The 26,440-nt window shown below is 38.7% G+C and overlaps 1 protein-coding gene across 8 annotated transcripts in view; it reads right to left on the bottom strand.

Annotated features, from left to right (window-relative positions):
- Positions 1-26,440, bottom strand: part of HELZ (helicase with zinc finger) — a 161,937-nt gene that overhangs the window by 68,409 nt on the left and 67,088 nt on the right. For 7 of the 8 annotated variants that reach the window (XM_078438253.2, XM_078438255.2, XM_078438257.2 and 4 more), the window contains 7 exons: positions 20,410-20,743; positions 18,196-18,326; positions 13,080-13,259; positions 12,459-12,563; positions 5,819-5,997; positions 2,865-2,983; positions 1,395-1,540 (listed from right to left, as the gene is read on the bottom strand). In XM_078438253.2, coding sequence (XP_078294379.1) covers positions 1,395-1,540; positions 2,865-2,983; positions 5,819-5,997; positions 12,459-12,563; positions 13,080-13,259; positions 18,196-18,326; positions 20,410-20,743 — 1,194 coding nt within the window. The remainder of the gene's footprint in view (positions 1-1,394; positions 1,541-2,864; positions 2,984-5,818; positions 5,998-12,458; positions 12,564-13,079; positions 13,260-18,195; positions 18,327-20,409; positions 20,744-26,440) is intronic. The other variant, XM_078438258.2, reaches the window with a different exon arrangement.

Below are 26,440 nucleotides of genomic sequence, written 5' to 3'. Positions count from 1 at the left end.
TAATTTATCATCAAAATTAATTCCACCCATAAAAAAAATTATCAGTCAGTTCTAATAATTTTGCTTTATGTCCCTAATTAATTTAACACTTATGAGGGCAAGATTTTCTCCAAAAGTAACCACAGCAGTAACAACAGGGTAGGCTCCTGGTATACCATTGCTAAATGAATTGATCTGGCAAGGTATGAAGCCAGAATACAGAAAGAAAAGGAAGAAATGACAATAGTTCAATACTAGATGAAAAGCTTGCTCTATGAGGAAATTGCAAGCTAGTTTATTTTCTTGGTTAATACATATTTTTATTTATATGGTTCATTTACTTACACATGCAAACACAAAGACACATAGACCCCGAAACACAGAATTGAAGGACACTCAAGTCTTCAAATGTAAAATGAATACTTTTTCCTGCTGAAGATAGCAAGTATTTGATTTATTACTGACTGAAGAAAATGACTGGCAATAATAAAAAGAGAATCACATTTTAGGACATTGATAAAAGATATACTCAAGTCTAAATTTACTTTTATATCTTATTGTTTTCAGAGAATCCTAAAAATTGTTTTCACTGACTAAAATGATTTTATTGAACTTTAAAACACGAGGTTTTGGGTGGGGTTAATGACTGAAAAGGAACACAAAGGAGCCTTCCAGATATTCTGTTTCTTGATTTGGATGCCAGTTACATGGGTGTGTTCAGTCTGTGACTGTTCACTGAGCTGTCACTTATGATATTTTTAGTTTTATAGATGCATACTACATTTAATAGAAAACCTTTAAAAACTTTATGACTAAGTTTCATGGTTTTTCCTTCCTTCCTTCCTTCCTTTTTACAACAGATTCCTTGTATAACATAACCAGACATAAAAGCAAATCAGTATGTCAATATATCTGTTTACTACATGACATAGTTTTACATACGTATTACATATTTAGTCACAGAAAAATATCATAACTGGTAGAATTTAAAGTTGTAGTTTCCAATAAGAGACTCTTAAAAACTGAGAACAAACTGAGGGTTGATGGGGGGTGGGAAGGAGGGGAGGGTGGGTGATGGGTATTGAGGAGGGCACCTGTTGGAATGAACACCGGGTGTCGTATGGAAACCAATTTGACAATAAATTTCATATTTAAAAAAAAAAGAAAGAAAGAAAAGAAAAGAAAAGAAAAGTAAGTAAATAAAGTTGTAGTTTCCAGGACTCCCCTACTTTGTGAAAAATTGCAGCTGACTTTTGAGGTATTCTGTTACAGAAATAAAATTTAACATAATTTCCAACACTGGGGACACCATATAACTGTGCTGGGAATAGACTGTCCCTAGTAACGGTGCCATTTTGAGTTCTCCTCTACCACACCAGAAGAAGGGTGACACAGAAGGGGCAGATCACACCTACTTGATGATAGCTTCATGGGAGCGGTAATTCTCACACAGGAGGATCCTACAGGGAAACTCGGCAGGGTAATGCTCATAGAGTCGATCAAGTAATGACACATGAAGGTTTCTCTCCCTGGCAAACTCGCTGTAAACAAAAGGACTGAGCTGTAACAGACAAACATACAGAGAAAATTTAACTAAATACACAAGTAGTATTTGTATAACCTACTTATAAAAAGTCCATTATGCTGAAACTTCTGATGTACTAAATCTCAATGCTGGAATAAGCAGAATCAAAAATATTTTCTCTAAACAATTTTACTACTGCACAGAACTTGGTTAAAATTTCTAACTTTTCACTTCATTCTGTCAACAGTAGCCTATAGTCAACAAAGGGCTCCTCCAACATAATAATAAACAGCTACTACTTCTGGAACTTCAGGGATACAACCCATTGCATCACTGGAGGGAGTCAATGAGTTATTTCACTAAAATTGATCAGCTATTTAAAATGGTGAGCTGAGGGGCGCCTGGGTGGCTCAGTCGGTTAAGCGTCCGACTTCGGCTCAGGTCATGATCTCACGGTCCGTGAGTTCGAGCCCCGCATCGGGCTCTGTGCTGACAGCTCGGAGCCTGGAACCTGTTTCAGATTCTGTGTCTCCCTCTCTCTCTGACCCTCCCCAGTTCATGCACTGTCTCTCTCTGTCTCAAAAATAAATAAACGTTAAAAAAAAAAAGAATTTAAAATGGTGAGCTGGAAGGATACACAGCCTCTGACTAAAAGATTTTTAATAATTAGTGAAATAACATTTTTTTATCTCATAAAGTATAAGGTTAGTCATTCTTGATCATCCCTTTGATCGCTAAAGAACAAAATTAAACTACTTTTGCTAAAGAAACAAAACAATTTCTTCCTCCACATTCAACTCTTTCCTGGATGTCTTCATGGCTACACCACTATATTGGTTCAATTTCAACTGCGGCAGAAGAGAAAGAACTTCAAACTGCAACTTTGTAAAACAGGTATTAATAGAAAAAGTGTACTTCTCTTTCATATATAGGTATTGAAAATTAGTCACATTCTTTGAGATTGGGACTATTATTTTGAATTAGGTGTACTTTTTCCCTATGATGGCGGGAAAAAAAAAAATCAACCCTTCATGAAAACAAATGTTAGGGACAAAAACTGGGGAACTGTAGGAAGAATCATTAAAATTTATTTTATAAAGAAAAGAATTCTATTCTATTCTATTCTATTCTACTCTATTCTACTCCATTCACCCTATAGAAATCTGAACTTTAAATTCAAAACATGAAAATTATAAACACTGATAGACTCCTCCGTTCCACTCTAGATCCAAAACAGTGGGATGAAGTACTTAAACTGTAATGGATGGCACAATTTCAAGGGAAGTTTTAGAAAACAGAATATTAAACAGGAAATTGTACTTAGAAGTCCCTTCACGACGATGACGCAGAGGGCACGCACCTGCATGTGGTCACCAGCCAAGACAATCCGCGTATTTTTAGCTGCTAACGCTAGAGGCATAATGGTTTCACACTCCATGGCCTGGGCAGCTTCATCTAACAGAATGTGTGTAAAAAACCCTACAAAGTACAGTATAAACACAGTAAGGCAGATTTAAAACAGCAATAAAGGTAGCAGGAGTTCTGTTCTTTTCTGCTAAGGAAAGACTTCAGTGTGCTGATTTCAGAGTTAGGGGTACTTTTAAGCCAATCCTGAATTTAGAAAATTGTCGATTTAAATCATTAAAGAACAGAGAGGACAGGAAATAACCATTTTAACCAATAATAGATATGAAATGGTATTTGATGCTAAGGGCCCCAAGATTAACAGTTGATGGAGTATATATAAAAAAGATGTTTGAAGTACAAGATAGCAGCTTTTCACCAAAAAGAAGGACCAGCAACTAAACACTGATAGTCTTCTCACTATTTATGTGGTGAAACATCGAAACTAAAATAATGGTGGTTTATAAGTAATTCTAGCTTTACCATGCATATTAAACATTAAAATAAAGAAATCATACCTAAAATCTAATATAAGGGAGAAAGTTATAATCTAACCTTTACCGAAACAAAGGGGAGGGGGTAACTGATTAGCAGATTCACTAATTTGATTATTTAGGGTTTGTTTCATGTGTTTATATATGTGGCTAGACAGACTGATAAAATTGTTTAGTCTTAAGAGCCTACCCTGGCTGGGGAGGGGGAATCACTAGTGTGCAAAAAGTGAAAGGTGAATGTCAAAAACATATGTCATCTAATGTCCCCCAGATGCAAACCCCACAGTAGGAGACATCCCACATCTTGACTGCCACCGCCACTCACACTGGGGCACAGGATTCCGGTACAGAAAGGAAGAGAAAGTCCTGTTGCCCCTAAGGACGGAAAGAGGCAAAAATCTCCTCACGGTCTCAACGTGGAGAAGGAAAATGTTCTGCCCTACTGTCAACACACCGAGGCAGGAAGAAGGGGGTCTTCTTTTTATTAGCATAGCAAAGAAACAAAATGGTTTCTCAACAAAATGACAAGCTATAAACCTTGCTGGGTTAATTAGCTAGCTGCCTGTGAGGAGGGTCCAAGAACCTACCCTCTATTTCTATGTACACCAGCAAGTTCCAAACTATCTTTTTATGCAACTTTCTAACGCAACTTGCCTTGAGGTTGGGAACTTTCTAAATCGTACTGACCGGAAGTAATAGCCCCCCATATCATCCACTCATACAAATGGCTATGGTTGATAGTGTATGTATCAATCACTGTTGTCTATTTCCTGACAGTGGCCTAAACATGATATAGACCCCTGTTAAGGAGACTCTGTGCTTTTTGTCCTACAAAACTAATTACTTGAAAACTACTGTTTTCATTAGATAACGTTTTAATTAAACAGAGGTAGGCTTGAATCAGCAACGGGATAAATCATGAAACTGTTATAGCTATTGCTAAAAGCTAGTAAAGGTAACTTGAATTAATCAAATTAATGGAGCCAGAGCCTTATCTATAGAAGAACCCTCCCTCCACAGGGCTGAATGAAATGAAATCAGGTATAAACACCCAGAACAAAGCACACAGGCGACTTGTAAGTGTTCTTCTACATTCTTGCTCTTCAAAGCCATTCTTAACTTTCTCACAAAACTCTACTGCCTCGGAGGTTTGGGCATTTCATCTAAGGGCACACAGGCAGAGTAGAACCATAAAGTAATGAGACTGATTGTTAAATAAACATACCAAAATTTACATTTCAAATAAGTGTTGTTCCATTCAAAGAAGTCAGTTGGGAGGAAATAGAACTCATTCCAATGATGCAGTCACTTTTCAAAACATTTTTGAAACTCTGCTTTTGTAACTGCCCTCACCAGCCAGCTATGAGCTGCGTGCACAAGAAAATAAGTCTCATTACATGAGAGGCACGTCTCTCTCTCTCTTTTTTTTTTTTTACCCCTAATGGTGTTGCTCAGTTTGATCACCTACCTCATTTACCAAACATGTCTCAGAAAGATTTTGAAGCTCTTCTGAAATTAAATCTACCCTCAAAAAAAAAAAAAAAAAAAAAAAGTCTGGCCACCATTCATTCACTTTAGATAAACAGAGGTTTATCAAGGGCCTCCAGGTGTCTATACCCTGGGCCAGATGCCAGGAATTCAAGGTGAAGAGAACAGTATCTACTTTCCAGGGACTTGAAGGTTCATAAGAATCTGTCACTGGCTCTGAAAGCAATTCCAAAAGGAGAGAGCAAAAAAGTGTTGAGCAATGTCGACCATGATAATATGGCAGTAATAAATGAATATCCTTCCAAAGCAAATACCTTAAAGTGGTACCACTTTTTGATGGTTAAGTTCTGCCATTATGTATCAGAATTACTTGTCACCTTGTATCTGTACTTCATATAATATTAGCTTGACTTTACAGATTCCTGTACTTCAATATAATCTTAATAGTATGTCTAAAAAAAAATCTATCATGATTGCTGTCTCTACACTATGAAAGTATTTTACAACAAAAATTTGAGAAAATTGTAAAAAGCACTACTATCCAAATTTGAATTTTTCACATGACTGGTAGTAAGTAAATGCCATCTGATCAGAGAACAAATAAAACAGTAGTCACTCAAAAGTCTAAACTAGGGGTTGACTTTTCTTTTTTCCTTTGTAAAAGGGCCAAACAGTATATATTTTAGGTTTTGTTGGCCATACAATCTGTTTCACCTACTCAATTCAGCTGCTGTGGCACAAAGGCACCCATAGGTAATACACAGTTAAACAGGCGTGGCTGTGTTCCATCCAATAAAACTTTATTTACAAGAACAGACAACAGGCCAGGTTTGGCCCACAGGCTATCGTCTGCCAACCCCTGGTCTAAACTGAATGCAGAGGCCCCAAGCATTCAGGGACACCCTATCTGTGTCTTGAGTCAGCATACCAGGTTCAAGGTCCAACTGACAGAGGTACTGGGAAGTATTCAATGTAACAACCACCACTCGGTGTTTAAGAATATCTTCTTTCTGTGGCATCTGAAAGGTGGAATGTGCGCTTGAGATCAAACAGTACTGATGCACAACTGGGTGGACAGTCTTTACCCAGCGATTTCTGAAATATACCCTATAAAAGAAGACAATATTTCCTATTTATATTTATTAACATCTTACCAGCATCATAAAAAAAAAAATGACATTATTATGTGAAGACTATGGTATCTGGAAATTCACAAATAAATCCGATAACCATTAACACTCTACTGAATTAAAATTTAACATACAGCTGTGACTTTGCCCTACCAAAAAAGGATTCAAGAAGAAAGCATATGCACGATCACAAAATAAGTATTTATTTTTAAGTGTTCAGATTAACCTTACAGCACAATGATACACAGTTTCATAAGCACTATAGTTTTTAAAATTCGAAACATTCCCCCTGGGGAGTTACTTTTTTTCTAGAATATTCTTATAAAAATATACTTAACTCATATTGCAATTATCTATGCTAGCAAAAAACAGTGAGCTGTGCACCTACAGTTATCTGCGTTTCCCAGCAGAATATATTCTTACACCTATATGTAAACAGACCTCTATCTAAAGTTCTAAAGGACATTTAAAAATAAATTTAAATTATGGAAAACCAGAAAATCTTAAGAAAGATTATCTCGGGGCAGCTGGGTAGCTCAGCTCAGGTCATGTCTCAGTTTGTGAGTTTGAGCCCTACGTCGGGCTCTGTGCTGACAGCATGAAGCCTGCTTGGGATCCTCTCTCCCTCTCTCTCTGCCCCTCCCCCTGCTCCCTCTCTCAAAATAATAAAACATTAAAAAAAAAAAAAAAAGAGTATCTCTTCCATTAATTGCAAAAGAAAAATAACAGGCCTCATGCAACAGACTACTTAAATGGTACAGAAACGACTCATCCATCCATCCATCCATCCATCCACCCACCTCCCACCACCCATCTCTAACCGACTCACATACAACAAAGATCTATTGGTGTCCACCATGCTGGAAGCACAGAGGCAAATCACATGATTTGCAAGCTTTCATAAAAGCTTTGATTTACTGTGATTTTAATGGAAAGCTATCAGAGAGTTCTGACAGGGCAGTCACATAATCTGACTTATGTTGTTAAAGGACCACTCTATTGCTCTATACGGAATACACTGTTTGGGGAGGTACTTTGTAGGCCAGACAGTGGGGTGCTCATAAACGCTGAACAGCCAGCTTGGAGGGTGGGGGTGGAGCTGACGTGTAGGGTTTGCTGACTTTTGTGGTATAAAATCTACTACCATGGCCAATTTCAAGCTAGCAACATGATGTCACTGAACATGAACTTGGGAAGGCACGTACATGACTGGCTCTCACAAGCCACTACAAGCGGGCTGCAATACACCACTGACCAGGGCAGAGGCACGGGCAGGGGAGAGAATCAGGGAGACCAGTTAGGAGGTTGTTGCAAGGGTCCGGAAGAGAAAAGAGGGCAGCCTGGCCCACGGTGATAACAGTGAAGATGTGAAAATGGCTGGATTCACTATACACTTTGAAGGTAATGCTGACAGGACTTGACTGGTGAACCAGATGTGCAATTTAAAAGACAGTATGATTCTGTGCCTTTGAAACTGGATGAACGACAGTGGTGTTTACAAAGATGGTGAAAGTTGAGGAACAGATTTGAAGTGGGAACTGAGAATTTGGTTTTGGACAAATTCAGTAGCAGACATCCACGGGGGATGTCCAATAAGCAGGGGGATATAGAAGTCTGAAGTTCGGAAGAATATCCGGGACAAGACCTATACAATTGGGATACTATTTCAACCAGGGGACTACATGAGACCAGTTGGAGAGGAAATGTAGCTAAAAAAGAAACTAGTTGGGAGAATTACTGATGGCAAAAGGAGAGGGATACGGCAAAGGAAACTGGCAAGAAGCAGTCAAAGAAGTAGGAAAGAACTCAGGAGAGTGTGCGGTCTGATCACGGGACATAAACGTCCGTGTCACTAAATCTTCCGGACACTCTCCAGGCCCATCAAGGTACTTGATGTGGTAGCAGCAGCCAGCTCTGTGCTCGTTCCCTCCCCGCAACACTCTCTTCCCTCAGCTTCCACGACTCAACCTTTCCTTGCCTTCCTTCTTCCTCTCCGGGTTAGGGCTCCTCCAAGCTTAGTCTTCACATACTCCTCTTCTTGGCCTCTGTTCTCCCCCTGACGATCTCAGGCCAATGGTTTTGATCACCGCCAATAAATACTCTAATAACTCACGTTTTTCTCTCTCCAGCCACGACCTCATCTCTGAGCTCCAGGATGCTATCCAACTTTTTATTTAACACTTGTCTCCTTTAGGATATTTCAAAGGCAGCTCAAATGTAATATGCACAAATCCTAATCTCAGGATCTTCTAAAAGGTGTTCTTCATGAAACACTTAGAACTGGTTATTGCTTTTAAGCAAAGCAAAGCCCCCCTCCCACAAAAAAAAAAAAAGGTATTTAATAAATATCCAAAGTATAAATTATAAGAGAAAAGTAAAGAAATATATTTTGGGACGCCTGAGTAGCTCAGTCGGTTGTGTATCTGACTTGATTCTGGATCAGGTCATGATCCCAGGGTCATGGGCTCGAGCCCCACACTGAGCTCCACGCTGAGCATGGAGCCTGCTTGAGATCCTCTCTCTCCCACTGCCCCCCTCCCCTGCTCATGTGCTATAAATGATATATATATATATATTCATTATATATATATAAATGAAATATATGACTATTTCTATAAATAAAAAAAAAGAAATGCATTTTAAAAACATTACTCTGGGGGCACCTGGGTAGTTCAGTCAGTTAAGCATCCAACTCTTGGTTTTATTTAGCTCAGGTCATCATCTCACAGTTCATGGGTTCATGCCTCACATCAGGCTCTGCACTGACAGTGCAGAACTTGCTAGAGATTTTCTCTCTCTCTCTCTCTCTCTCTCTCTCTCTCTCTGCCCCTCCCCAACGCACGTGCGTTCTCCCTCTCAAAATAAATAAATAAACTTAAAACAACAACAACACATTACTTGGATAGGAAGGACTATAAACTTGGTAAGAGTAACCAATATCACTTCTAAAATATGCAAAAATGTTCAACAACATATTTTAGGTTTTAACAAAAAATGTTTAATCAGATCAACAAAGCAGAATTTACTTTTAAATATATGAAAAATCTCATTTTACAAATATATAAAAAATCATTTACAAATTCTGATTCCATTAACTAAAATACGTGTTTAAACACATAAATTACTAGAAACTAAACTCCAAAATGTTATTAGTATTTATCTCTGTGTGGTGAGATTATAGATAATTTTTATTTTCTTCCTTATTTTCTAGATTTTCCATACTTTCCATGGTAAAATTGGAAAAATGGTTTTTCAAATTATTCATCAAAACTCATGCCAAGTACCACTTCTCCCTCAAAGAAAAAATAAAAATTGAAGTTCTAAGTCTCACTACTGACTTTTTTTGCAGTTACCTTGGAAAGCCACCTCATGTTGAAGCTAACAAAAAGACAAAGTTTGATCATTAGGCCTGTATTTCCTTAAAAATACAATATTCTAGTGCTGACTTCAAAACAATTTAAACATTTTCTTGGTACTTTCATTTTGCACAACAGTTAAGGTGGACACTGTCTATAGGATTATCTAAAACACACCTAACAGGGGCACCCAGGTGGCTCAGCTGGTTAAGCATATGACTCTTGGTTTCAGCTTAGGTCATGATCTCACGGTTTGTGAGTTCGAGGCCCGAGTTGGGCTCCACACTGACAGCGCAACACCTGCTTGGGACTCTCTCTCTCTCTCTTTCTCTCTCAACTCTCTCTCTGCCCCTTGCATCCTCTGTCTCTCTCTCTCAAAATGACTAAACAAACTTTAAAAAAAATACACCCAACATTTTCAAAACTGGAGAATAGTGACAAGTGACATATTCAAGCTCACAGTATGCAATATGACACCAATTAAGTAATTTACAGACTTCTAGAAACAAACCATCCAGAGATCCCACATGAATTATGTGGAGCAGGAGACTGTCTGGTAATACATAATCTTAATTCACTGAAATTTTATTCATGTATTGAATTCATATGCAATAAACAACCCAGCAAAATGTTATTACTCAAGACACTACAGAATCAGAAAGACTTGATCCCAGAATAAAATCTATTACTTTGAAAATCTATATAGAACAATAAATACCTTCCACTTGCCCAGAAAGCAATAAACATACACTTTCCATAGAGGACCTCGATCTACTAAGGAATCTGCCGGAACCAGATACTGATCAGCAGAACCACACACAGAAACTGTGTTTTCCTCTCTCTTCCATCTTAAAGTCTACTAATTCTAATGAAGTAAGAAATAAAAACCAAAACAAAATGTAATCTAAAATGGTTTCTAAAACCTCCATCCCCAAATATCTTAAGCTCAACTCCTGGCACGTAATACTGAATTTTATACATTTCAACCATAAAAGTGTGTTGTTATATTTAAACATACTGACTGAATTAAACGATTTAATGCTTATGACTATTTCCACACTTTATGGCATTTACCAGGGCCCACTCGGGACTACACGGTGCAGGAGACAAACTCTTACATCATAGAGACAGCACATCTTCCAAGTCACAGACAGACACTTGGTGCCCTCTTGTGTTCTTTCCCCTGCATCCTGGGACAATTCAGATAAAGCTAATCTCCCCAGAGTGCTCAGCCGTTCTAATGCCCTCTATCCCATCTCCCAAACCTCTCGTGTTCGAGGTCTAGCAGGGCAATTGTAAACTAATCTGAGTTAATGTAGTAACAGATGGCACTAATAAATTGTAATTATTCAATGCATTATCCTCCTAGGAACTACATTCACAAGTTGACACCTTTCCCAAAGAGAAAAACTATGGAAAGAAACTATTAGGAAAGTCAAGACTTTTCTTATTTTATCCCATTTACTAAATAAAATAATTTGAAGTTTATATGTAGATATTTTTCCAGCTTTTTGACTGAACCACTCTTGAGATGTGTGGAGAGGTGAGATTTTCTGCTAGAGGCGAGTTTCTGTTTGTGGACCGCTACAACTATACAGACCCTATTGAAACAGAACTTCTTATTCTACAGATTTCAATGCACTATGTGGATTATAACCTCCAAAACATTACTTTACATGAGAAAAGCTAAACACAATGCTAGTCCCATGGTGGGGCTCTTCTGCCCCAAATATCAAATGACCTATCCTAGGTCGATCAAGATTCCAGGGGGCTTTCCTCCACTGTTTCTAAGTCAAGTACACCTCGATAATTGAGGCTGTCACCATCCCCATATAACACATACATACACAAACATAAACAGACACACACACCAACAATAAAAGCAAACAAAACAAACACCTCCATTAAAGTAAGGACACTCAGAGCAAAACTGCTACTCACTACTGAGTTTTCACTTATGACTAAAAAAGATTCGAATCTGACACAAAATAGGTACTGATGAACTTATCCACTGATAAATACCACATTTTCATTTTCATTTACAGTGGTTATATATAGGTGATGTTTTATTAAATACAACCGGGTTCTACTGGATTATTTCTGCTCTAATTTATCTTCCAGAGTTAAAACAAAGTATGGCATAAAACCCTGTGTTAGCAGGTCACACCACATTTTTCTCTTTTGTTCTTCTTTATGCAATTGTAAAATCATTCAAATGGCTTTGGTTGTGCTTATTAAGAATTAAATAGCATAATCTCATTTTTCCATGCCTGGACTCAACTAGAAATAAAAAGTTAGTGGATTATGATTCAAAAGTGTGGTTAGAAATTAACTGATAAACAATAATTGTATTCAAACAACACAGGGCATGACATATTAGTTTGTAAAATGGCAAAACTAAACATTAATTCATATAACAATGAAAGCAAATGGTGTAATAAACAACCATTTAATGATTCTTTATTGTTTTCTGAAGAAAAGGATTTTATTCCCCCACAATCTGTGTTTAAGTACATTTTATATCCATATACACTCAAAAGGACCTTTCTATATCAACGTAAACGTTTCTTCTACACTTTGTCTCTTACATGATAGCAAAAAGTTGTAAATACCAGTCAGTTACATTTTGTTACAGAGATCACTTCAGTATTTCATGCGTCTCTAATGGGTAGTTCCTATGCAATTACCTGCATGATCACAGTCAAAATCTTATGACCACTGCATGACTACTCTGCCATGCAAACTATGCTAGAATTTTAATTAAATTTGATTTAAACAAATCATATTTATATTATTTCATCATAGTAGCTTTTAGAGGTACACATCAAAATCTGCTCAACATTTTTACATACAAAACTTAAAAAAGGATGTCTTTCTCTTTGCTTAATGTTTACGAAATGAACGGTCGAAGATTTTTTAATTTTTCCTTAATTTTAAATGGCTTCTTCAAAAGGCATAACCTCCAAATGCCAATACACAGTTCAAGATTTTGTATTCTCGAAGTTACTAAAATCTTTACAGACACCTTTTCTTAAGAATAACAAAGTATGATACAGATACATAATAAGCCTTAAAAAAATACCTGAGAGGTCTTGCCTGGGGATTGCCTGCTTCTACATATGGATGTAAATAATCCTTTATGTAGAGATCAGCAGCACTATTAGAATGGGTGCAAATGAGAATCCTGCTGAAATAAACGGTGCAAATAAAAAGAATGATAAAACACAAAGCTATTCAAGCAGTAGAATACCAAACAAAAGCAGCGGCCATCTTAACATTACACATTCCCCTCAGCCTACTCAGTCTTGTCTACATATCATTCAGTGATGTTTTTAGGAAACTGTACTACTCTTTAAGCTGTCGAGGAAACTGGTTCCCCCAAATCATTTTTTACATCTATCACACAAAATGTTTTTTATATGCCCAACTCGTCTGGCTCTAACATATATCACAATTCCTTAGCAGTCTTGGAGCTTTGATGGCTATGTAAAAGCTATCATTCTCTACATTGCCAATTTTTAAAAACAGTATATTTTGAAAGAATTCAAATTTTAGTCCTTTGGGGTTTTGGTGTGGGTCTTTTTTTTTTTTTTTTTTTTTAATTTTCCAAGCTGAATTAAAAATTGTCTTAGCTTTGCATTCACAACAAGAACAGAGGTCGTGCCCTCCTAATGAAATCGGAGCACACATAGCACCATCTCACCTCGTCTCCTGCTGCTGGAGTATGTGCTTGACGGCCTGAGCTAGAGTGAACGTTTTGCCTGTCCCATAGGGTCCGATGATGAGGACGGGAGGCAGCTGGATTGAAAGAGGAGTTGTGATGGCCAGAACAGCCTCTTTCTGTTTTGCATTCAGCCGAGGATCCAATTGCTCGTCCCACTGTCTATAGGAAATAAAAATTTATTTTAAACACATGCATCTTTTAATAAACAAAACACAAGAGGATGCTTAATTTTATGGAATCACTAAAAATACTAAAGAAACAGGGGCGCCTGGGTGGCTCAGTCAGTGAAGTGTCCAACTCCAACTCAGGTCATGATCTCACGGTCCGTGAGTTGGGAGCCCCGCATCGGGCTCTGGGGTGACAGATCAGAGCCTGGAGACTGCTTTGGGTGTGTGTGTGTGTGTGTGTGTGTGTGTGTCCCTCTCTCTGCCCCTCCCCCACACATGCTCTGTCTCTCAAAAATAAACATTAAAAAAACAACTTTTTTTTAACATTCAAGAAACAGTGTCTGTAACAACAAATGCTTATTCTATAACTTCTTTTTAGAAAACTACCCAACAGAGTTGGCACAGGCTGTTGATCAAAACTCACTTTAATTACTTTGTCCTATTCCAAGTGCAGAAAGATTCTGATAACTTTAGAAAGCACACAAGTCTAGCTGCTGCCATGTCTATAAATAGTAATGGCAATGGCTCAAAAATGTAATTTCCCTGTTACATAAAGGTATCCGAAAACTTTTCTGGTAATAAAGAAGTATTAGTTTCTTCACATTAGCAAGTAAAATGCAAAAGGGAGACGAACCGAATTTCAAATTCTAGTTCACAGAAAGATTTCTTTAGTGAAGTTTAAAACAAGAGGCAAAGAAAAAACTTCTACGTCCTTGGTTGAGAGATACTCAAATATCACAAAGTTCCGAATTCAGAAAATAGCAGTTTTTTAAAAAAAGATATCAAACGCCAAACAATACGAATTGTTTTCTAATATTTTCCCACGTAATATACATATGTCCTACTTTGCAGGGTAGAGAACACCTGTCATGGTAGCACAAATGGCTGCTGTAATGAGATCTATCTTATGAGCGTCCCTTCTACGACTTGGCTAAGTTTCGAAGATTTAAATGGACAGCAGATGCTGAAAGGGATCAAACCAAGTAGAGAATCAACAGCATTCTTTCTCACAACTACCATTAAAATACTAAATATTGCAACAACTATGGTAAAAATGTTAGGGATGTGAACCAAAATAGGACGGGCATGTAAAGAGACTCTTAGAAAATTTACAATCAAAGTGCCTACAAAATAATCCTGCAACAGGAGACCATGGTTTAGAGGAAAATTCCTTCTCTCAGAGGCTATACTCTACTTATATCAGAACCTAGTTATTCATGGAAACTCTTAACACTTTCAGTTTTAAAAAATTGTAACTGATGCTGTATTCAGACAGATAATTTCAAACAAATGAAGGTCTCCTAGGAAATGTAAAACCTTAGGAAATAAACGTTGACTATACAAACACATCACTACTTATTTTTCTGGAATTTAAAAGTTTTAAGTAAGAAACAAAAGAACTCTGACCAGTGGCACTGGTTTTCCTGGCAACCGTCCACTAAAGCTCAAGCTTTTTACTCCAAAGAATCTCTCATCGTTAAACAGCTTAGTGACTCGTAATTCTGCCAGAACATAGCAGTGTTCCATTTTCCGTAAAGAGGAAATTACGTTTGGTGATCACTAAGCCCAGATCCAATCTAGAGAGAGAACTGTGCAACGGTTACCCCAAACCATCCATGGCATCCCCTCTGCCTTCCTCTACTGCTGAGCCTAGACAGCTAGGACACTCCATTCCTCAGCCTCCTCTGCTAAATATCCAATTCTGCCCAATGAGATACAGGAAGAGGTACCTCAGAAGGGCTTCTGTACTCAATAAAACACAAACAAAGCCTCACAGAAGAAAGCCCTTCTTGCTCCTCTGCCTTCCTCCTTCACCTGGCTGGAATGAGCTCGTGGTAAGTAAAACTGCAGCTGCCATAAGAGGTAATGGACATCAAGAAGGAAACCAACATGCTCTATGGTGCAGAGGAGATGAGACCTGGGTCCCTGACGGTACTGCAGAGTCCTTGCAAGTCCTAGACCACCTACCTCTGGGCCTCTATCTCTACTTGTTTAAGCCACGGTTAGTTCAGTAAGCTGTTACTTGCTTTCATACCTGACCCCAATGGCTCCATTATCTATACAGGGAAATAATGACATGTGCATCAGATGGTCATTCTAGGATCAAATGAGAATACATGCAAGCTGTTTAGGGAAATAACTGAGCAATAAGTGCTCAACTAACGTTAGCTTCTATTACTACGTTGACTGAGAGAGGTTACTTGGCTAATACACACTTTCAAAAACAAACAAAAATTTTAAAAACACCCTCCAGTTCTTCATATTTGATGACTTCAATGACCTTATAAATAAGACAAACAGTAGGTTAAATAAAAAAGTATAAATCTAAGGGATTAATGACAGATTTATGGGTACAGTTCTCAAATACAATTCCTCTGTATTTTATTTATATAGCCCATTCTACTCATCAACTGCTTTAGTGTAAACAAATGCTTCATGTCAGATGAGAAACCATCAGTGTCAGTCCCTTCTACAGTTTCTGGTCATGAATGAAGAAGGCCAATGAGTCCAACAAGTTGTCTTTATTACACCACCTGCTCAATAAAGGGAAGAGGACTTACAGTACACATGCCAATTATCTCTGATTTTCACAGTTTAAAGGAAGACAGTCTGTCCAAGTTTATTCTGAATAAAAAATATTTAATCCCTGAACCAAATTAATCCAATGTCCTTTTCCCCCTGGTCTAATGCATTGTTACATTTACTTCAGAGACCACATGCTCAAGAATAATTTCTCAACTTCATTTATCTATATTCCACCTTATCCCAGAAAAGATTTTAAATGGCTAATGGCTTCTGAGTATGTTCCTACCCTCAGTTACCGTTTAGTTACTATTTAAATTACAGTGGTATGGGGGGCGGGGGGGTCGCCTGGGTGGCTCAGTCGGTTAAACGTCTAACTCTTGATCTCAACTCAGGTCATGATCTCAGGGTTGTGGGATCCAGCCCTGCATCAGGCTCCATGCTAAGCATGGAGCCTGCTGAAGATTCATATTCATTCTCTCTCTCTCTCTCTCTCTCTCTCTCTCTCCCCCACCCCGCCCCGACCCCACTTGTGCGATGTATCTCTATCCTCTATCTCTCCCCCTAAAATAAAAGTTAAAAAAAAAAAAAAAAAAGTCTAGAGAGCAAGTTTTGTGTTATGTAACTTTTACAATTTTTTTTTAATTTGTAAGAAATTAAGCATAGGGCCAATTAAACAAACTTCAAGGCGATTCAATCCAGCTAGGACATGGGGGTTTAGAGGGAGAAAGGAAGTGTCAAGTAGAAAAAATAAAAGAAATCTGAAGCTACTGTTGGAAAACCCTGCCAATGGAACCACATAAAGGGTTGGTGTTCAGCTGCTCAAACTATCAACGTATCAAGGAGATGCCTTCAGAGATTTGTAAGCAGTGAAACGAAATGATTACTTTAGCAAACTAACTGGAAGAAACGTGTGGGCTGGACCAGAGAGAACGGAAACGCAGCCAGCAGGACAGAAGACCGACTAGAAGGCTACTGACATAGTCCAGCTCTAAATTATACACTGACTGTAGGAATGGATGGAGGGGGAAGGGTAGAGAAAAGATGAATCAAATGGGAATTGAGAAGACTGGATTGTTACAATTAGTGGATCACTGATTACTTTCAGGAGAGTGAGGAAGGGAAAACCAGAGATCACAGGATAAGTATATAAGAATAGCAGAAACATGTAAACTACTCCTGCTTGAGAATTCTGGCAGTAAAAAAAAAGAATGGGAAAGGGATAGTGAAGGTAAGCAAAACAAGGGAGAAATAATTTTGTGTGTGTGTTGTGAGGCATGGTGTGCTTTGTTCTGTTTTTAGAATCAAAAGAAATGGAACGTGAGGGGAAGAGAGATATGCCACTTCTAGGCCTGGCCCATAAAAATGTCCCACATGATCCTGTGCTCATTCTTTCCCTGCCTGTCAGCTGGATGTCAACATGCAGGGTGAAACCTTGGAAACCATGTACTGAAGATACCAGATCCTCCATCAGTGATGGAACCGGGCTGCCCAACCATGACTGGATTGACATGAGTAGTAAATAAATACACTTCTATTGTGGAGAGCCACTGAGATTAAAAAAGAAAGAGAAGGGAAAGAAAGGTAGAATGAATAGGGCATCAGCAGGGGCCAGGAGGATAAAAATCCAAGGAAAAGGACGAAGAGAAAGATGCAGTCATACGTCTGTCACTGTTCGTATGGAAACAAATTAGAACTATTGCTATAAAGGTATTTATGAAGGGGCACCCAGGTGGCTCAGTTGGTTAAGCATTCAACTCTTGCTTTTGGCGCAGGTCATGATCTCACGGTTCATGAGTTTGAGTCCTGCATCGGGCTCCACGCTAATGGTGCAGAGCCTGCTTGAGATTCTCTCTCTGCCTCTCTCTTGCTCCTTTAGTTCTTTCTCTCTCTCTCTCTCTCTCAAAATAAGTAAATAAAAAGATACTCGTGAAGATGCACCAAAGTGAATTTAAGCAGGAAAATATTTATACAACCATTAACCTGAGAGCAGTTTCAGAAATACTATCTTCTGTGATACTTTCTCCATTTTCTTACATTATAAAAATGCCTCCTATATGAAAAAATCATTTTAAATTAACGCTTGAACCACTTTTTAAAAAGTCCTAATTTTCCCATTCAACTTCTACTCAAAAATATTCCTGAATTGCTTGGCATTCTGTCAAATTAAGGTTGTTGAGAAAAACGATAGAACTCATTTAGACACTGAGAAAAAGTGAAGAAAATACATGACCAATCCCAAATGTTTCCTTCTAAGGGCTCTTTTACTCTCCTTTCTCAACTAAAACACGGCGCCTGGAGATTATAGCAAATTCTCTTATAAAACTATATTGACATTATTTGATACAGATGTTCAACATAAGATTAACATAACTTCCTTTAAGGAGGCATCTCCTTTTTTATACCTGTTGGGACTCCAAGGTATGGTTGGAGTCATAGTGATGTCTGGAAACAAAACCCCATTGTCCTTGATCCTGTCTAGTGCATAATGCATTTCACAGAGGGGTAACCGATTTAATTGAAACTGAAGTTCAACCTGAAACACAAAATAAAATTTAAAAAAAACCAAAAACACATTAACACAAACAACCATTAACACAAACATCAATACTTGCACCTTGCTTGCTAGAAAACTTTGTGGAGATAACCTTTAAAGGGAAGCCAAGTTTAGAGATTTTTTTAAATGTAATGAGACTTTAATAAATTATTATGGCTAATATTTGCTTTACTATGCACTTTACATAAATGATCTCATTTAGTAGTACCAATGATGTATATATCATTATTAACCTCATTTTAACCTCTAAAGTGAAGTGCTTGTGAATTACTTCATATCTAAATAAAGGTTATCTGATTCCACCATATTCCTATTAATAACATATTTGATAAAATCAGTAGAACATAGGGGCGCCTGGGTGGCTCAGTCGGTTAAGCGTCCGACTTTGGCTCAGGTCACGATCTCTTTGGGAGTTTGAGCCCCGCATCAGGCTCCGTACTGACAGCTCAGAGCCTAGAGCCTGGAGCCTGCTCTGGATTCTGTGTCTCCCTCTGCCTCTCCCCTGCTCTCACTCTCTCTGTCTCTCTCAAAAATAAATAAAACATTAAAAAAAAGTTTAAAAAACAAAAATCAGTAGAACATATGTGAAATATCAGCTTTCAAGTGATAAAAACCAAGCATAGGACACTATCAATTGACTACAAATAAACAACATGCACCAAATTTTATGTTTTAAAAGAAAAAGGGGGTGCTTGAGTGGCTCAGTCAGTTGAGCATCCGACCTCGGCTCAGGTCGTGATCTCATGGTTCATGCCGCGTTCGGCTCCATGCTGACAACTCAGAGCCTGGAGCCTACTTCGGATTCTGGGTCTCCTCCTCTCTCTGCCCCTCCCCTGCTTGCGCTCTCTCTCTGTCTCTCATAAATAAGTAAATGTAAATGTAAAAAAAAAAAAAAAAAAAAAAAAAAAAAAAATTTAAATAAATAAAAAGGAAAAGGAAACAAAGAAAGAAAATTTTAAATTTTTTTTTCAACGTTTTTTATTTATTTTTGGGACAGAGAGAGACAGAGCATGAACGGGGGAGGGGCAGAGAGAGAGGGAGACACAGAATGGGAAACAGGCTCCAGGCTCCGAGCCATCAGCCCAGAGCCTGACGCGGGGCTCGAACTCACGGACCGCGAGATCGTGACCTGGCTGAAGTCGGACGCTTAACCGACTGCGTCACCCAGGCGCCCCAAGAAAGAAAATTTTAAAAAAGAGTGGCGCCCGGGTGGCTCAGGCGGTTAAGCATCGGACTCTTCACCTCAGCTCAGGTCCTGATATCAAACTCTTGAGTTCAAGCCCCGTGTTGGGTTCCACACTAGGCATGGAGCCTACTTACATAAAAAAAAATGAACAAATGAATGAGTGAATGATTAGCTTTCTGGTTAACTAGGGCAGAGTGAACACACGTTCACCAAAAAAACCATACAGAGAAGAGAATATGAACCACCTCAGGTGAGAACTGTCCCTGGATGTAGCTTAGCTTCCTTTAATTTGTTCTTCTGCTGATTTAAAATTCCAGGGTTGCCTGGCTGGCTTAGTTGGTAGAGCATGTAACTCTTGATCTTGGGGGTTGTGAGTTCGAGCCCCAAACTGGGTGTAGAGATTACTTAAAAATAAAATATCCATTAAAAAAAAAAAAAGAAATACGTAAAATACAATTCAGGGTGCCTGGATGGCTCAGTCGATTAAGCGTCCAACACTTGATTTCCACGCAGGCCACGATCTCACGGTTCATAAGCTGAAGCCCACGATGGGCTACACGATGACAGTGTGAAGCTTGCTTGGGATTCTCTCTCTCTCTCTCTCTCTCTCTCTTTCTCTTTCTCTCCCTCTCTCTCTCAAAATAAATAAACTTAAAAAAACATATAAAATAAAACAAAACTCCAATCAGAAAGTTTGGCCTTGTATAAGACTGGAACATGTAGATGTTACTTAGATAAAGACGATTGGTTTTAAGGTCCAATTCTCCACCCGCCACTATAACGCTTCAAAGTCAACTGCACTTCTCATTATGGCAGAGGAATGAAAACAAGGACACTAAGAAAACCACAATTAAGTTGCCCCACATCGAAACACACCTGTGTGTCATAATCAGGCCGAAGATTAAGTTCTTCACAGCATTCCCTGGATATCCTTAAAAATATATATTCTTTTGTTTTCTCTTCAATAGTAGCTTCATAAACCTTCTCTTTGGTTCCCTGGGTCTGTACTAACTTCTCTTTAGGGACTGGTAATAAATAAACAGCATTGACTTTGGTCATCACCAGCCGTCCAGCCAAAGTATCTTCAGAAAGTGTTTCAGTAAGCTTAAAGCGACCAAAAAGTTGTCCATTCTGAGCATACTTTGCGCCTCCAGAAACTCCCGTGAGCATGAAGCTTGCTAGAATCTGCAATTGCACTTTAAGGTTGAACCTAAAGCATAAGTAGAAAAGGAGTTTGAATATTTCAAATTTCAACTTGATTGAATATTTAATTCAATAATTAATTAATAATTAATTATTATATTAATTATATGTGTATATATAAATATATATTTTATATATATTATAAATATATAATATATTATATTATAATAATAATTCAATAATTCAAATAATAATTTGAATATTGAAATTCAAATTTCAATATTTTTGATATTGAATATATCAAAAACATAAAAACTAAAAGAGTAGAATAAATCAAATTTAAACATACAAAAACGTAAAACTTCATCATTATCAATTCCACTCCATCAAGCTACAAATTATATACATATACTACTTATCTGCCTTTAATCCGTGCTGGAAACAAAACTTTCTTTAAGCGAATGAACTCTCACCCAAGTTACATAAAGACACGTACTTAGTTGAAGAATACGAACATTCTTAACACCTGAACATTTAAGATAACGCTAACTATATTTTAATAAAATGAAGTATTTTATATTAATATGAAAATCTGCTTAAACATACCATAGGGACCACTGAAACTAAAATGACCTAAAGCCAGTAAGAAATGTGCTATGTGGAAACTACAATGGACTTTTTTTCTTTCAGTGCTATTAACAAATACAATCCAGAAGAAACTTTCTGTTCATGACCACATTGAGACAGTTGTCAGGCAGGAATTATGGGAGGAGAGGGTAAAGCCTAGCTTATTACACAACGGCGAGCGCACTCGCTTGCACTCCCACGTGTGCACGTGAGCGTGAGAGAGAATATGTGTGTCAAATAAGGGCAGGGAATCAAGATCTACATGGTCAAGAAATAACTGAAAGAAAGATCTGAACTGACAGCTTCCTCCCTTGCCATTTTGAAACAGCGCTGTGAGAGAGAAGACAAAGCAGCAAAAGAGGGAAGGACATTTTCTACTTATTCTTAGGAAAGTTTAAAATATGTGAATAAAAAAATTGTTCTAAAATCTATACATCCATTTTTGGAAAAGGCTACTTTTTAATGGTACTGCTGAACTGTTTTCTTTTCAAATCTTCTTTTGAATACACGATGCCGAGAATGTCTTATAAATTCTTAAGGAAAAAAGGAAACAGAAACTTTTTAAAAATATTGAACATCTCCTTAATGGAAACATCTGCTTACAATATTAGGAAAACAAATCTAATTAAAACACCGTATTAAAAATTTAAATAGTGGGCCGCCTGGCTGGCTCAGTCACTTAACGTCTGACTTTGGCTCAGATCGTGATCTCCCGGTTCGTGGGTTCGGGCCCCGCATCAGGCTCTGTGCTGACAGCTCAGAGCCCGGAGCCTGCTTTGGATTCTTTCTCTCCCTCTCTCTCTCTGCCCCTCCCCCACTCATGTTCTGTCTCTCAAAAATGAATAAATATTAAAAAATTATTTTAAAAATTTGAATATCCATTTACATAAAGTTCCAAAGTAAAAGGGAAGAGAAATATTGTTAGAGAAATCTTTAAGAAAAATAACACATATGAATAGCTATTTGTGCATGTAATAAATAATAGGAGTTTACAAGTTCCAATAGTAATTTAAAAATAAAAAACATAAGGGGAGGCTGGCTGGCTCAGTCGGTTAAGCATACGACTTCAGCTCAGGTCATGATCTCACAGTCCGTGAGTTCCAGCCCCGGGTCGGGCTCTGTGCTGACAGCTCAGAGCCTGGAGCCTGTTTCAGATTCTGTGTCTCCCTCTCTCTCTGCTCCTCCCCTGCTCATGCTCTCTCTCTCCTTCAAAAGTAAATAAAAACATTAAAAAAAAATTTTTTTTTAAATAGAACACATAAGACTACACAAACATACGTAACTACATACTAAAGTTAGTATTCAAAAATGTGGCTTTATATGACTAACAAATGAATTCTAGCAGAATTTGCCATGTGCATGTGTGGAATTATTAAAAATTACATTATATTTTTCTCATTCTCTACACATATTTCACTAGATGCAAACTAGAAAAGTAGGGTGATAACTTAAAGAAATACAATTTGTATGTTAACCAGTTACACTTGGCTCCTTAAAGACCAGAGCGTGCACTAAGATTCACATAAAAATCAGTCCTAAAATAAAAATAAAAGTATACTACACTCTCTAGTTTACATAAAATCTATGTTCACCTGTCCTTTTTTTCTTTTTATTAACAAAACATATGCATGAAAATAGAACAGCGAGGCGCCTGGGTGGCTAGTGGGTTGAGCATCTGGCTTCGCCCAGGTCATGATCTCACGGTTCGTGAGTTCGAGCCCCACGTTGGGCTCTGTGCTGACAGCTCAGAGCTTGGAGCCTGCTTCAGATTCTGTCTCCCTCTCTCTGCCCCTCCACCGCTCATGCTCTGTCTGTCTCTCTCTCACACGAAAATAAATAGACATTAAAGGCAGGGGGCCACCTGGGTGGCTCAGTCGGTTAAGTGTCTGACTTCAGCTCAGGTCATGGTCTCACGGTTCATGGGTTCGAACCTCGCATCAGGCTCTGCGCTGACAGCTCAGATCCTGGAACCTGCTTCGGATTCTGTGTCCCCCTCTCTCTCTGCCCATCCCTGCTCGCGCGCTGTGTGTGTGTGTGTGTGTGTCCCTCTCTCTCTCAAAAATAAACATTAAAAGAAAAAAGAACAGGAAACCATGGTTGATTCATGCTTTTTCAAGTGAAGTTAAAATTTTCCTTTCCTTTTTACTCCACACACATGAGATTCAGAGTCATTAAAAGTTTTCTGAGAAAAGAAATTTCTTATAGTGCATTCTTCACTCACAAATGGACTTCCTGACGCCAAAGTTGATACACAGTTTTCTGACTGGTTGGTTTACACGTGGCAACCACTTTCACCTTCTTGAAACTCCCTCTTTCACGGACTTCCACAAAGTCATACTGTCCTAGTTTTCTGCTTACCTTTCTAGCAGCTCCTCTATTTTCCCCCCAAGCACTGGCCACCATGTGCAAGTTCACCCTGCCCTCTTCTTACTGTGTAGGTTCTCGTCAGGGGAGGTCACCCCCTCCTAGATCTCAGAGGTATCAACTGAGATCTCTCAGAGATCTCAGAGGCTCAGAGGTATCAACTCAGCTGCCAATTAGATACCTTCGCTAATATGCTCCCCAAACTCGGTACAAGCAAAAGAGAATCACCATCTGACCTCCTCCCCTGTCACTCCAAACCAGTCTTTCCATGGGTCAGGCATCTTAGGCAATGGCACTATCAGCCACCTAGGTGTCCCAGCCAGAAACCAGGTTATCCTCGACTTGGATCTGTCCTCATCCTTCATTCCCCCCATCATATATTCACCAAGCTCTGTTGGTTCCTCTTCCTCCTAATCCACCTGTATCATAACATTTTGAACTTCGGTAACTATAACAAACTCAAGTGACTTCTTGTTGCAAATCTATACTCCAAACCACCACCAGAACAACTTTGCAAAATTTTAAGTCTGATGATAAGCAGCTTCCTCTGGCTCTAAAGTAAGGTTTCTTTGCTGTTTTGTTTTTTTTTTTTTTAATGTTTATTTTTGAGGCAGAGACAGAGCTTGAGCGGGGGAAGGGCAGAGGGAGAGGGAGACACAGAATCTGAAGCAGGCTCCAGGCTCTGAGTTGTCAGCACAGAGTCTGATGTGGGGCTCGAAGTCGTGAACAGGGAGATCCTGACCTGAGCCAAAGTTGGCTGCTTAACCGACTGAGCCACCCAGGCGCCCACCTGAGGATAAGGTTTAAACACCTTTCTCTCTCACAGCCCCCCCACCAACCCCACACGTGCCCTCCGAAGCTATGATGACCAGCTTGCAACTTCCCCCAAGATGCTCTGCTCTTATTCTCATACCCTATTCTTTCTAAAAAATACCTTTGTTCTATTTCTTCATCTGACAATATTACCGTTTTCTCCCCCCCAATTCAGCTTAAATACCACCTGGTTCCCAAAAGCAGACCTGATTCCCTCCCTGACCTGACTATCCTCCTCCTCCTCACTAATGTAGGATAGATGCTCTCCTGTGGGGGCCCTTGTACATTCCTGTATCACAGGGCTTATTACACTGTATTATAACCCTATATTTATAGATCTGTCTCCACTACTGGATTACAAAATTTTTTTTATTTAAATTTTTTTTTTTTTTTTTTTTTTTTGAGAGGGAGAGATAGAGACAGCGTGAGCCGGGGACGGGCAGAGAGAGAGAGGGAGACACAGAATGCGAAGCAGGCTCCAGCCTCTGAGCTGTCAGCGCAGAGCCCGACGCGGGGCTCGAACTCAAGAACCGTGAGATCACGACCTGAGCCAAAGTCAGATGCTTAACTGACTGAGCCACCCAGGCGCCCATATTACAAACTTTTTTTAGAGTTTTTATTTTAATTCCAGTTAGTTAACATACAGTGTTATATTAGTTTCATGGATAACAAACTTCTGAGGGAAAAGGAAACATAAGGTGTTTGCCTTAAAATCAGCAGTGGCAAATTTGGAACCTAACACTTAGAATACCCAATAAATTTTGTTCGTTAATTTTACATTTTTGTCATAATCTGATTTTTTTCCAGGCAACATATTCTCATTTCAACTACTTTATATTACTCCCTAACAAATTCTAGAAATTATTAAAATTTTCCTGTTGTATCTATTATAGAATCTGCCATCCCAAAACACCTGATCACGATTCAGCAAGCATGAAAAATTCATCTCAGTTTTAAAGCAGTAAGAGAATCCTCTTCTGACATGTAGTTGTGCCTTGCAACAAAACTCCTGAGGTAGAGGCCCTGGAAAATAAAAGTACTGGGGCGCCTGGGTGGCGCAGTCGGTTAAGCGTCCGACTTCAGCCAGGTCACGATCTCGCGGTCCGTGAGTTCGAGCCCCGCGTCAGGCTCTGGGCTGATGGCTCGGAGCCTGGAGCCTGTTTCCGATTCTGTGTCTCCCTCTCTCTCTGCCCCTCCCCCGTTCATGCTCTGTCTCTCTCTGTCCCAAAAAATAAATAAAAAACGTTGAAAAAAAAAAAAAAATTAAAAAAAAAAAAAAAAGTACTAAGAAATATAGCTCTTCCCACAGAAGGTACATCATATGTTCAAGATACCGACATAGACTTTCTAGTAAGTTACAGCTAGTAAGATTTAATTTTTCTTTTTTTTTTTTTTTTAAATTTTTTTTTAACGTTTATTTATTTTTGAGACAGAGACAGACAGAGCATGAACGGGGGAGGGGCAGAGAGAGAGGGAGACACAGAATCGGAAGCAGGCTCCAGGCTCTGAGCCATCAGCCCAGAGCCCGATGCGGGGCTCAAACTCACGGACCGCGAGATCGTGACCTGAGCTGAAGTCAGACGCTTAACCGACTGAGCCACCCAGGCGCCCCAAGATTTAATTTTCTAAAAGATTAACAGGCTAGGGGCACCTGGGTGGCTCAATCGGTTAAGCTTCCGACTTTGCCTCAGGTCATGATCTCAGGGTTCATGAGTTCGAGCCCCGCATCATAGTCTCTGCTGTCAGCATGGAGCCCGATTCGGATCCTCTGTCCCCCTCTCTCTGCCCTTCCCCCACTTGTGCTCACTCTCAAAAAAAAACAAAAACAAAAAACATTTAAAAATAAAATTAAATAAAATATCAAAAATGGGTTTATTATTTTAATAAAATGTATTTTGATGAACTTATGATAGTAAGCTTTCTTAGGTATTTAAAATAACGTATTTTTAAGATTGAATAA

Source organism: Panthera onca, chromosome E1, assembly GCF_046562875.1.
Source record: "Panthera onca isolate mPanOnc1 chromosome E1, mPanOnc1 haplotype 2, whole genome shotgun sequence".
In the NCBI taxonomy this organism is placed as follows: Eukaryota; Metazoa; Chordata; class Mammalia; order Carnivora; family Felidae; genus Panthera; species Panthera onca.
Note: the sequence above shows the minus strand (reverse complement) of the source record. Positions and strands in the feature narration are given on the sequence as shown.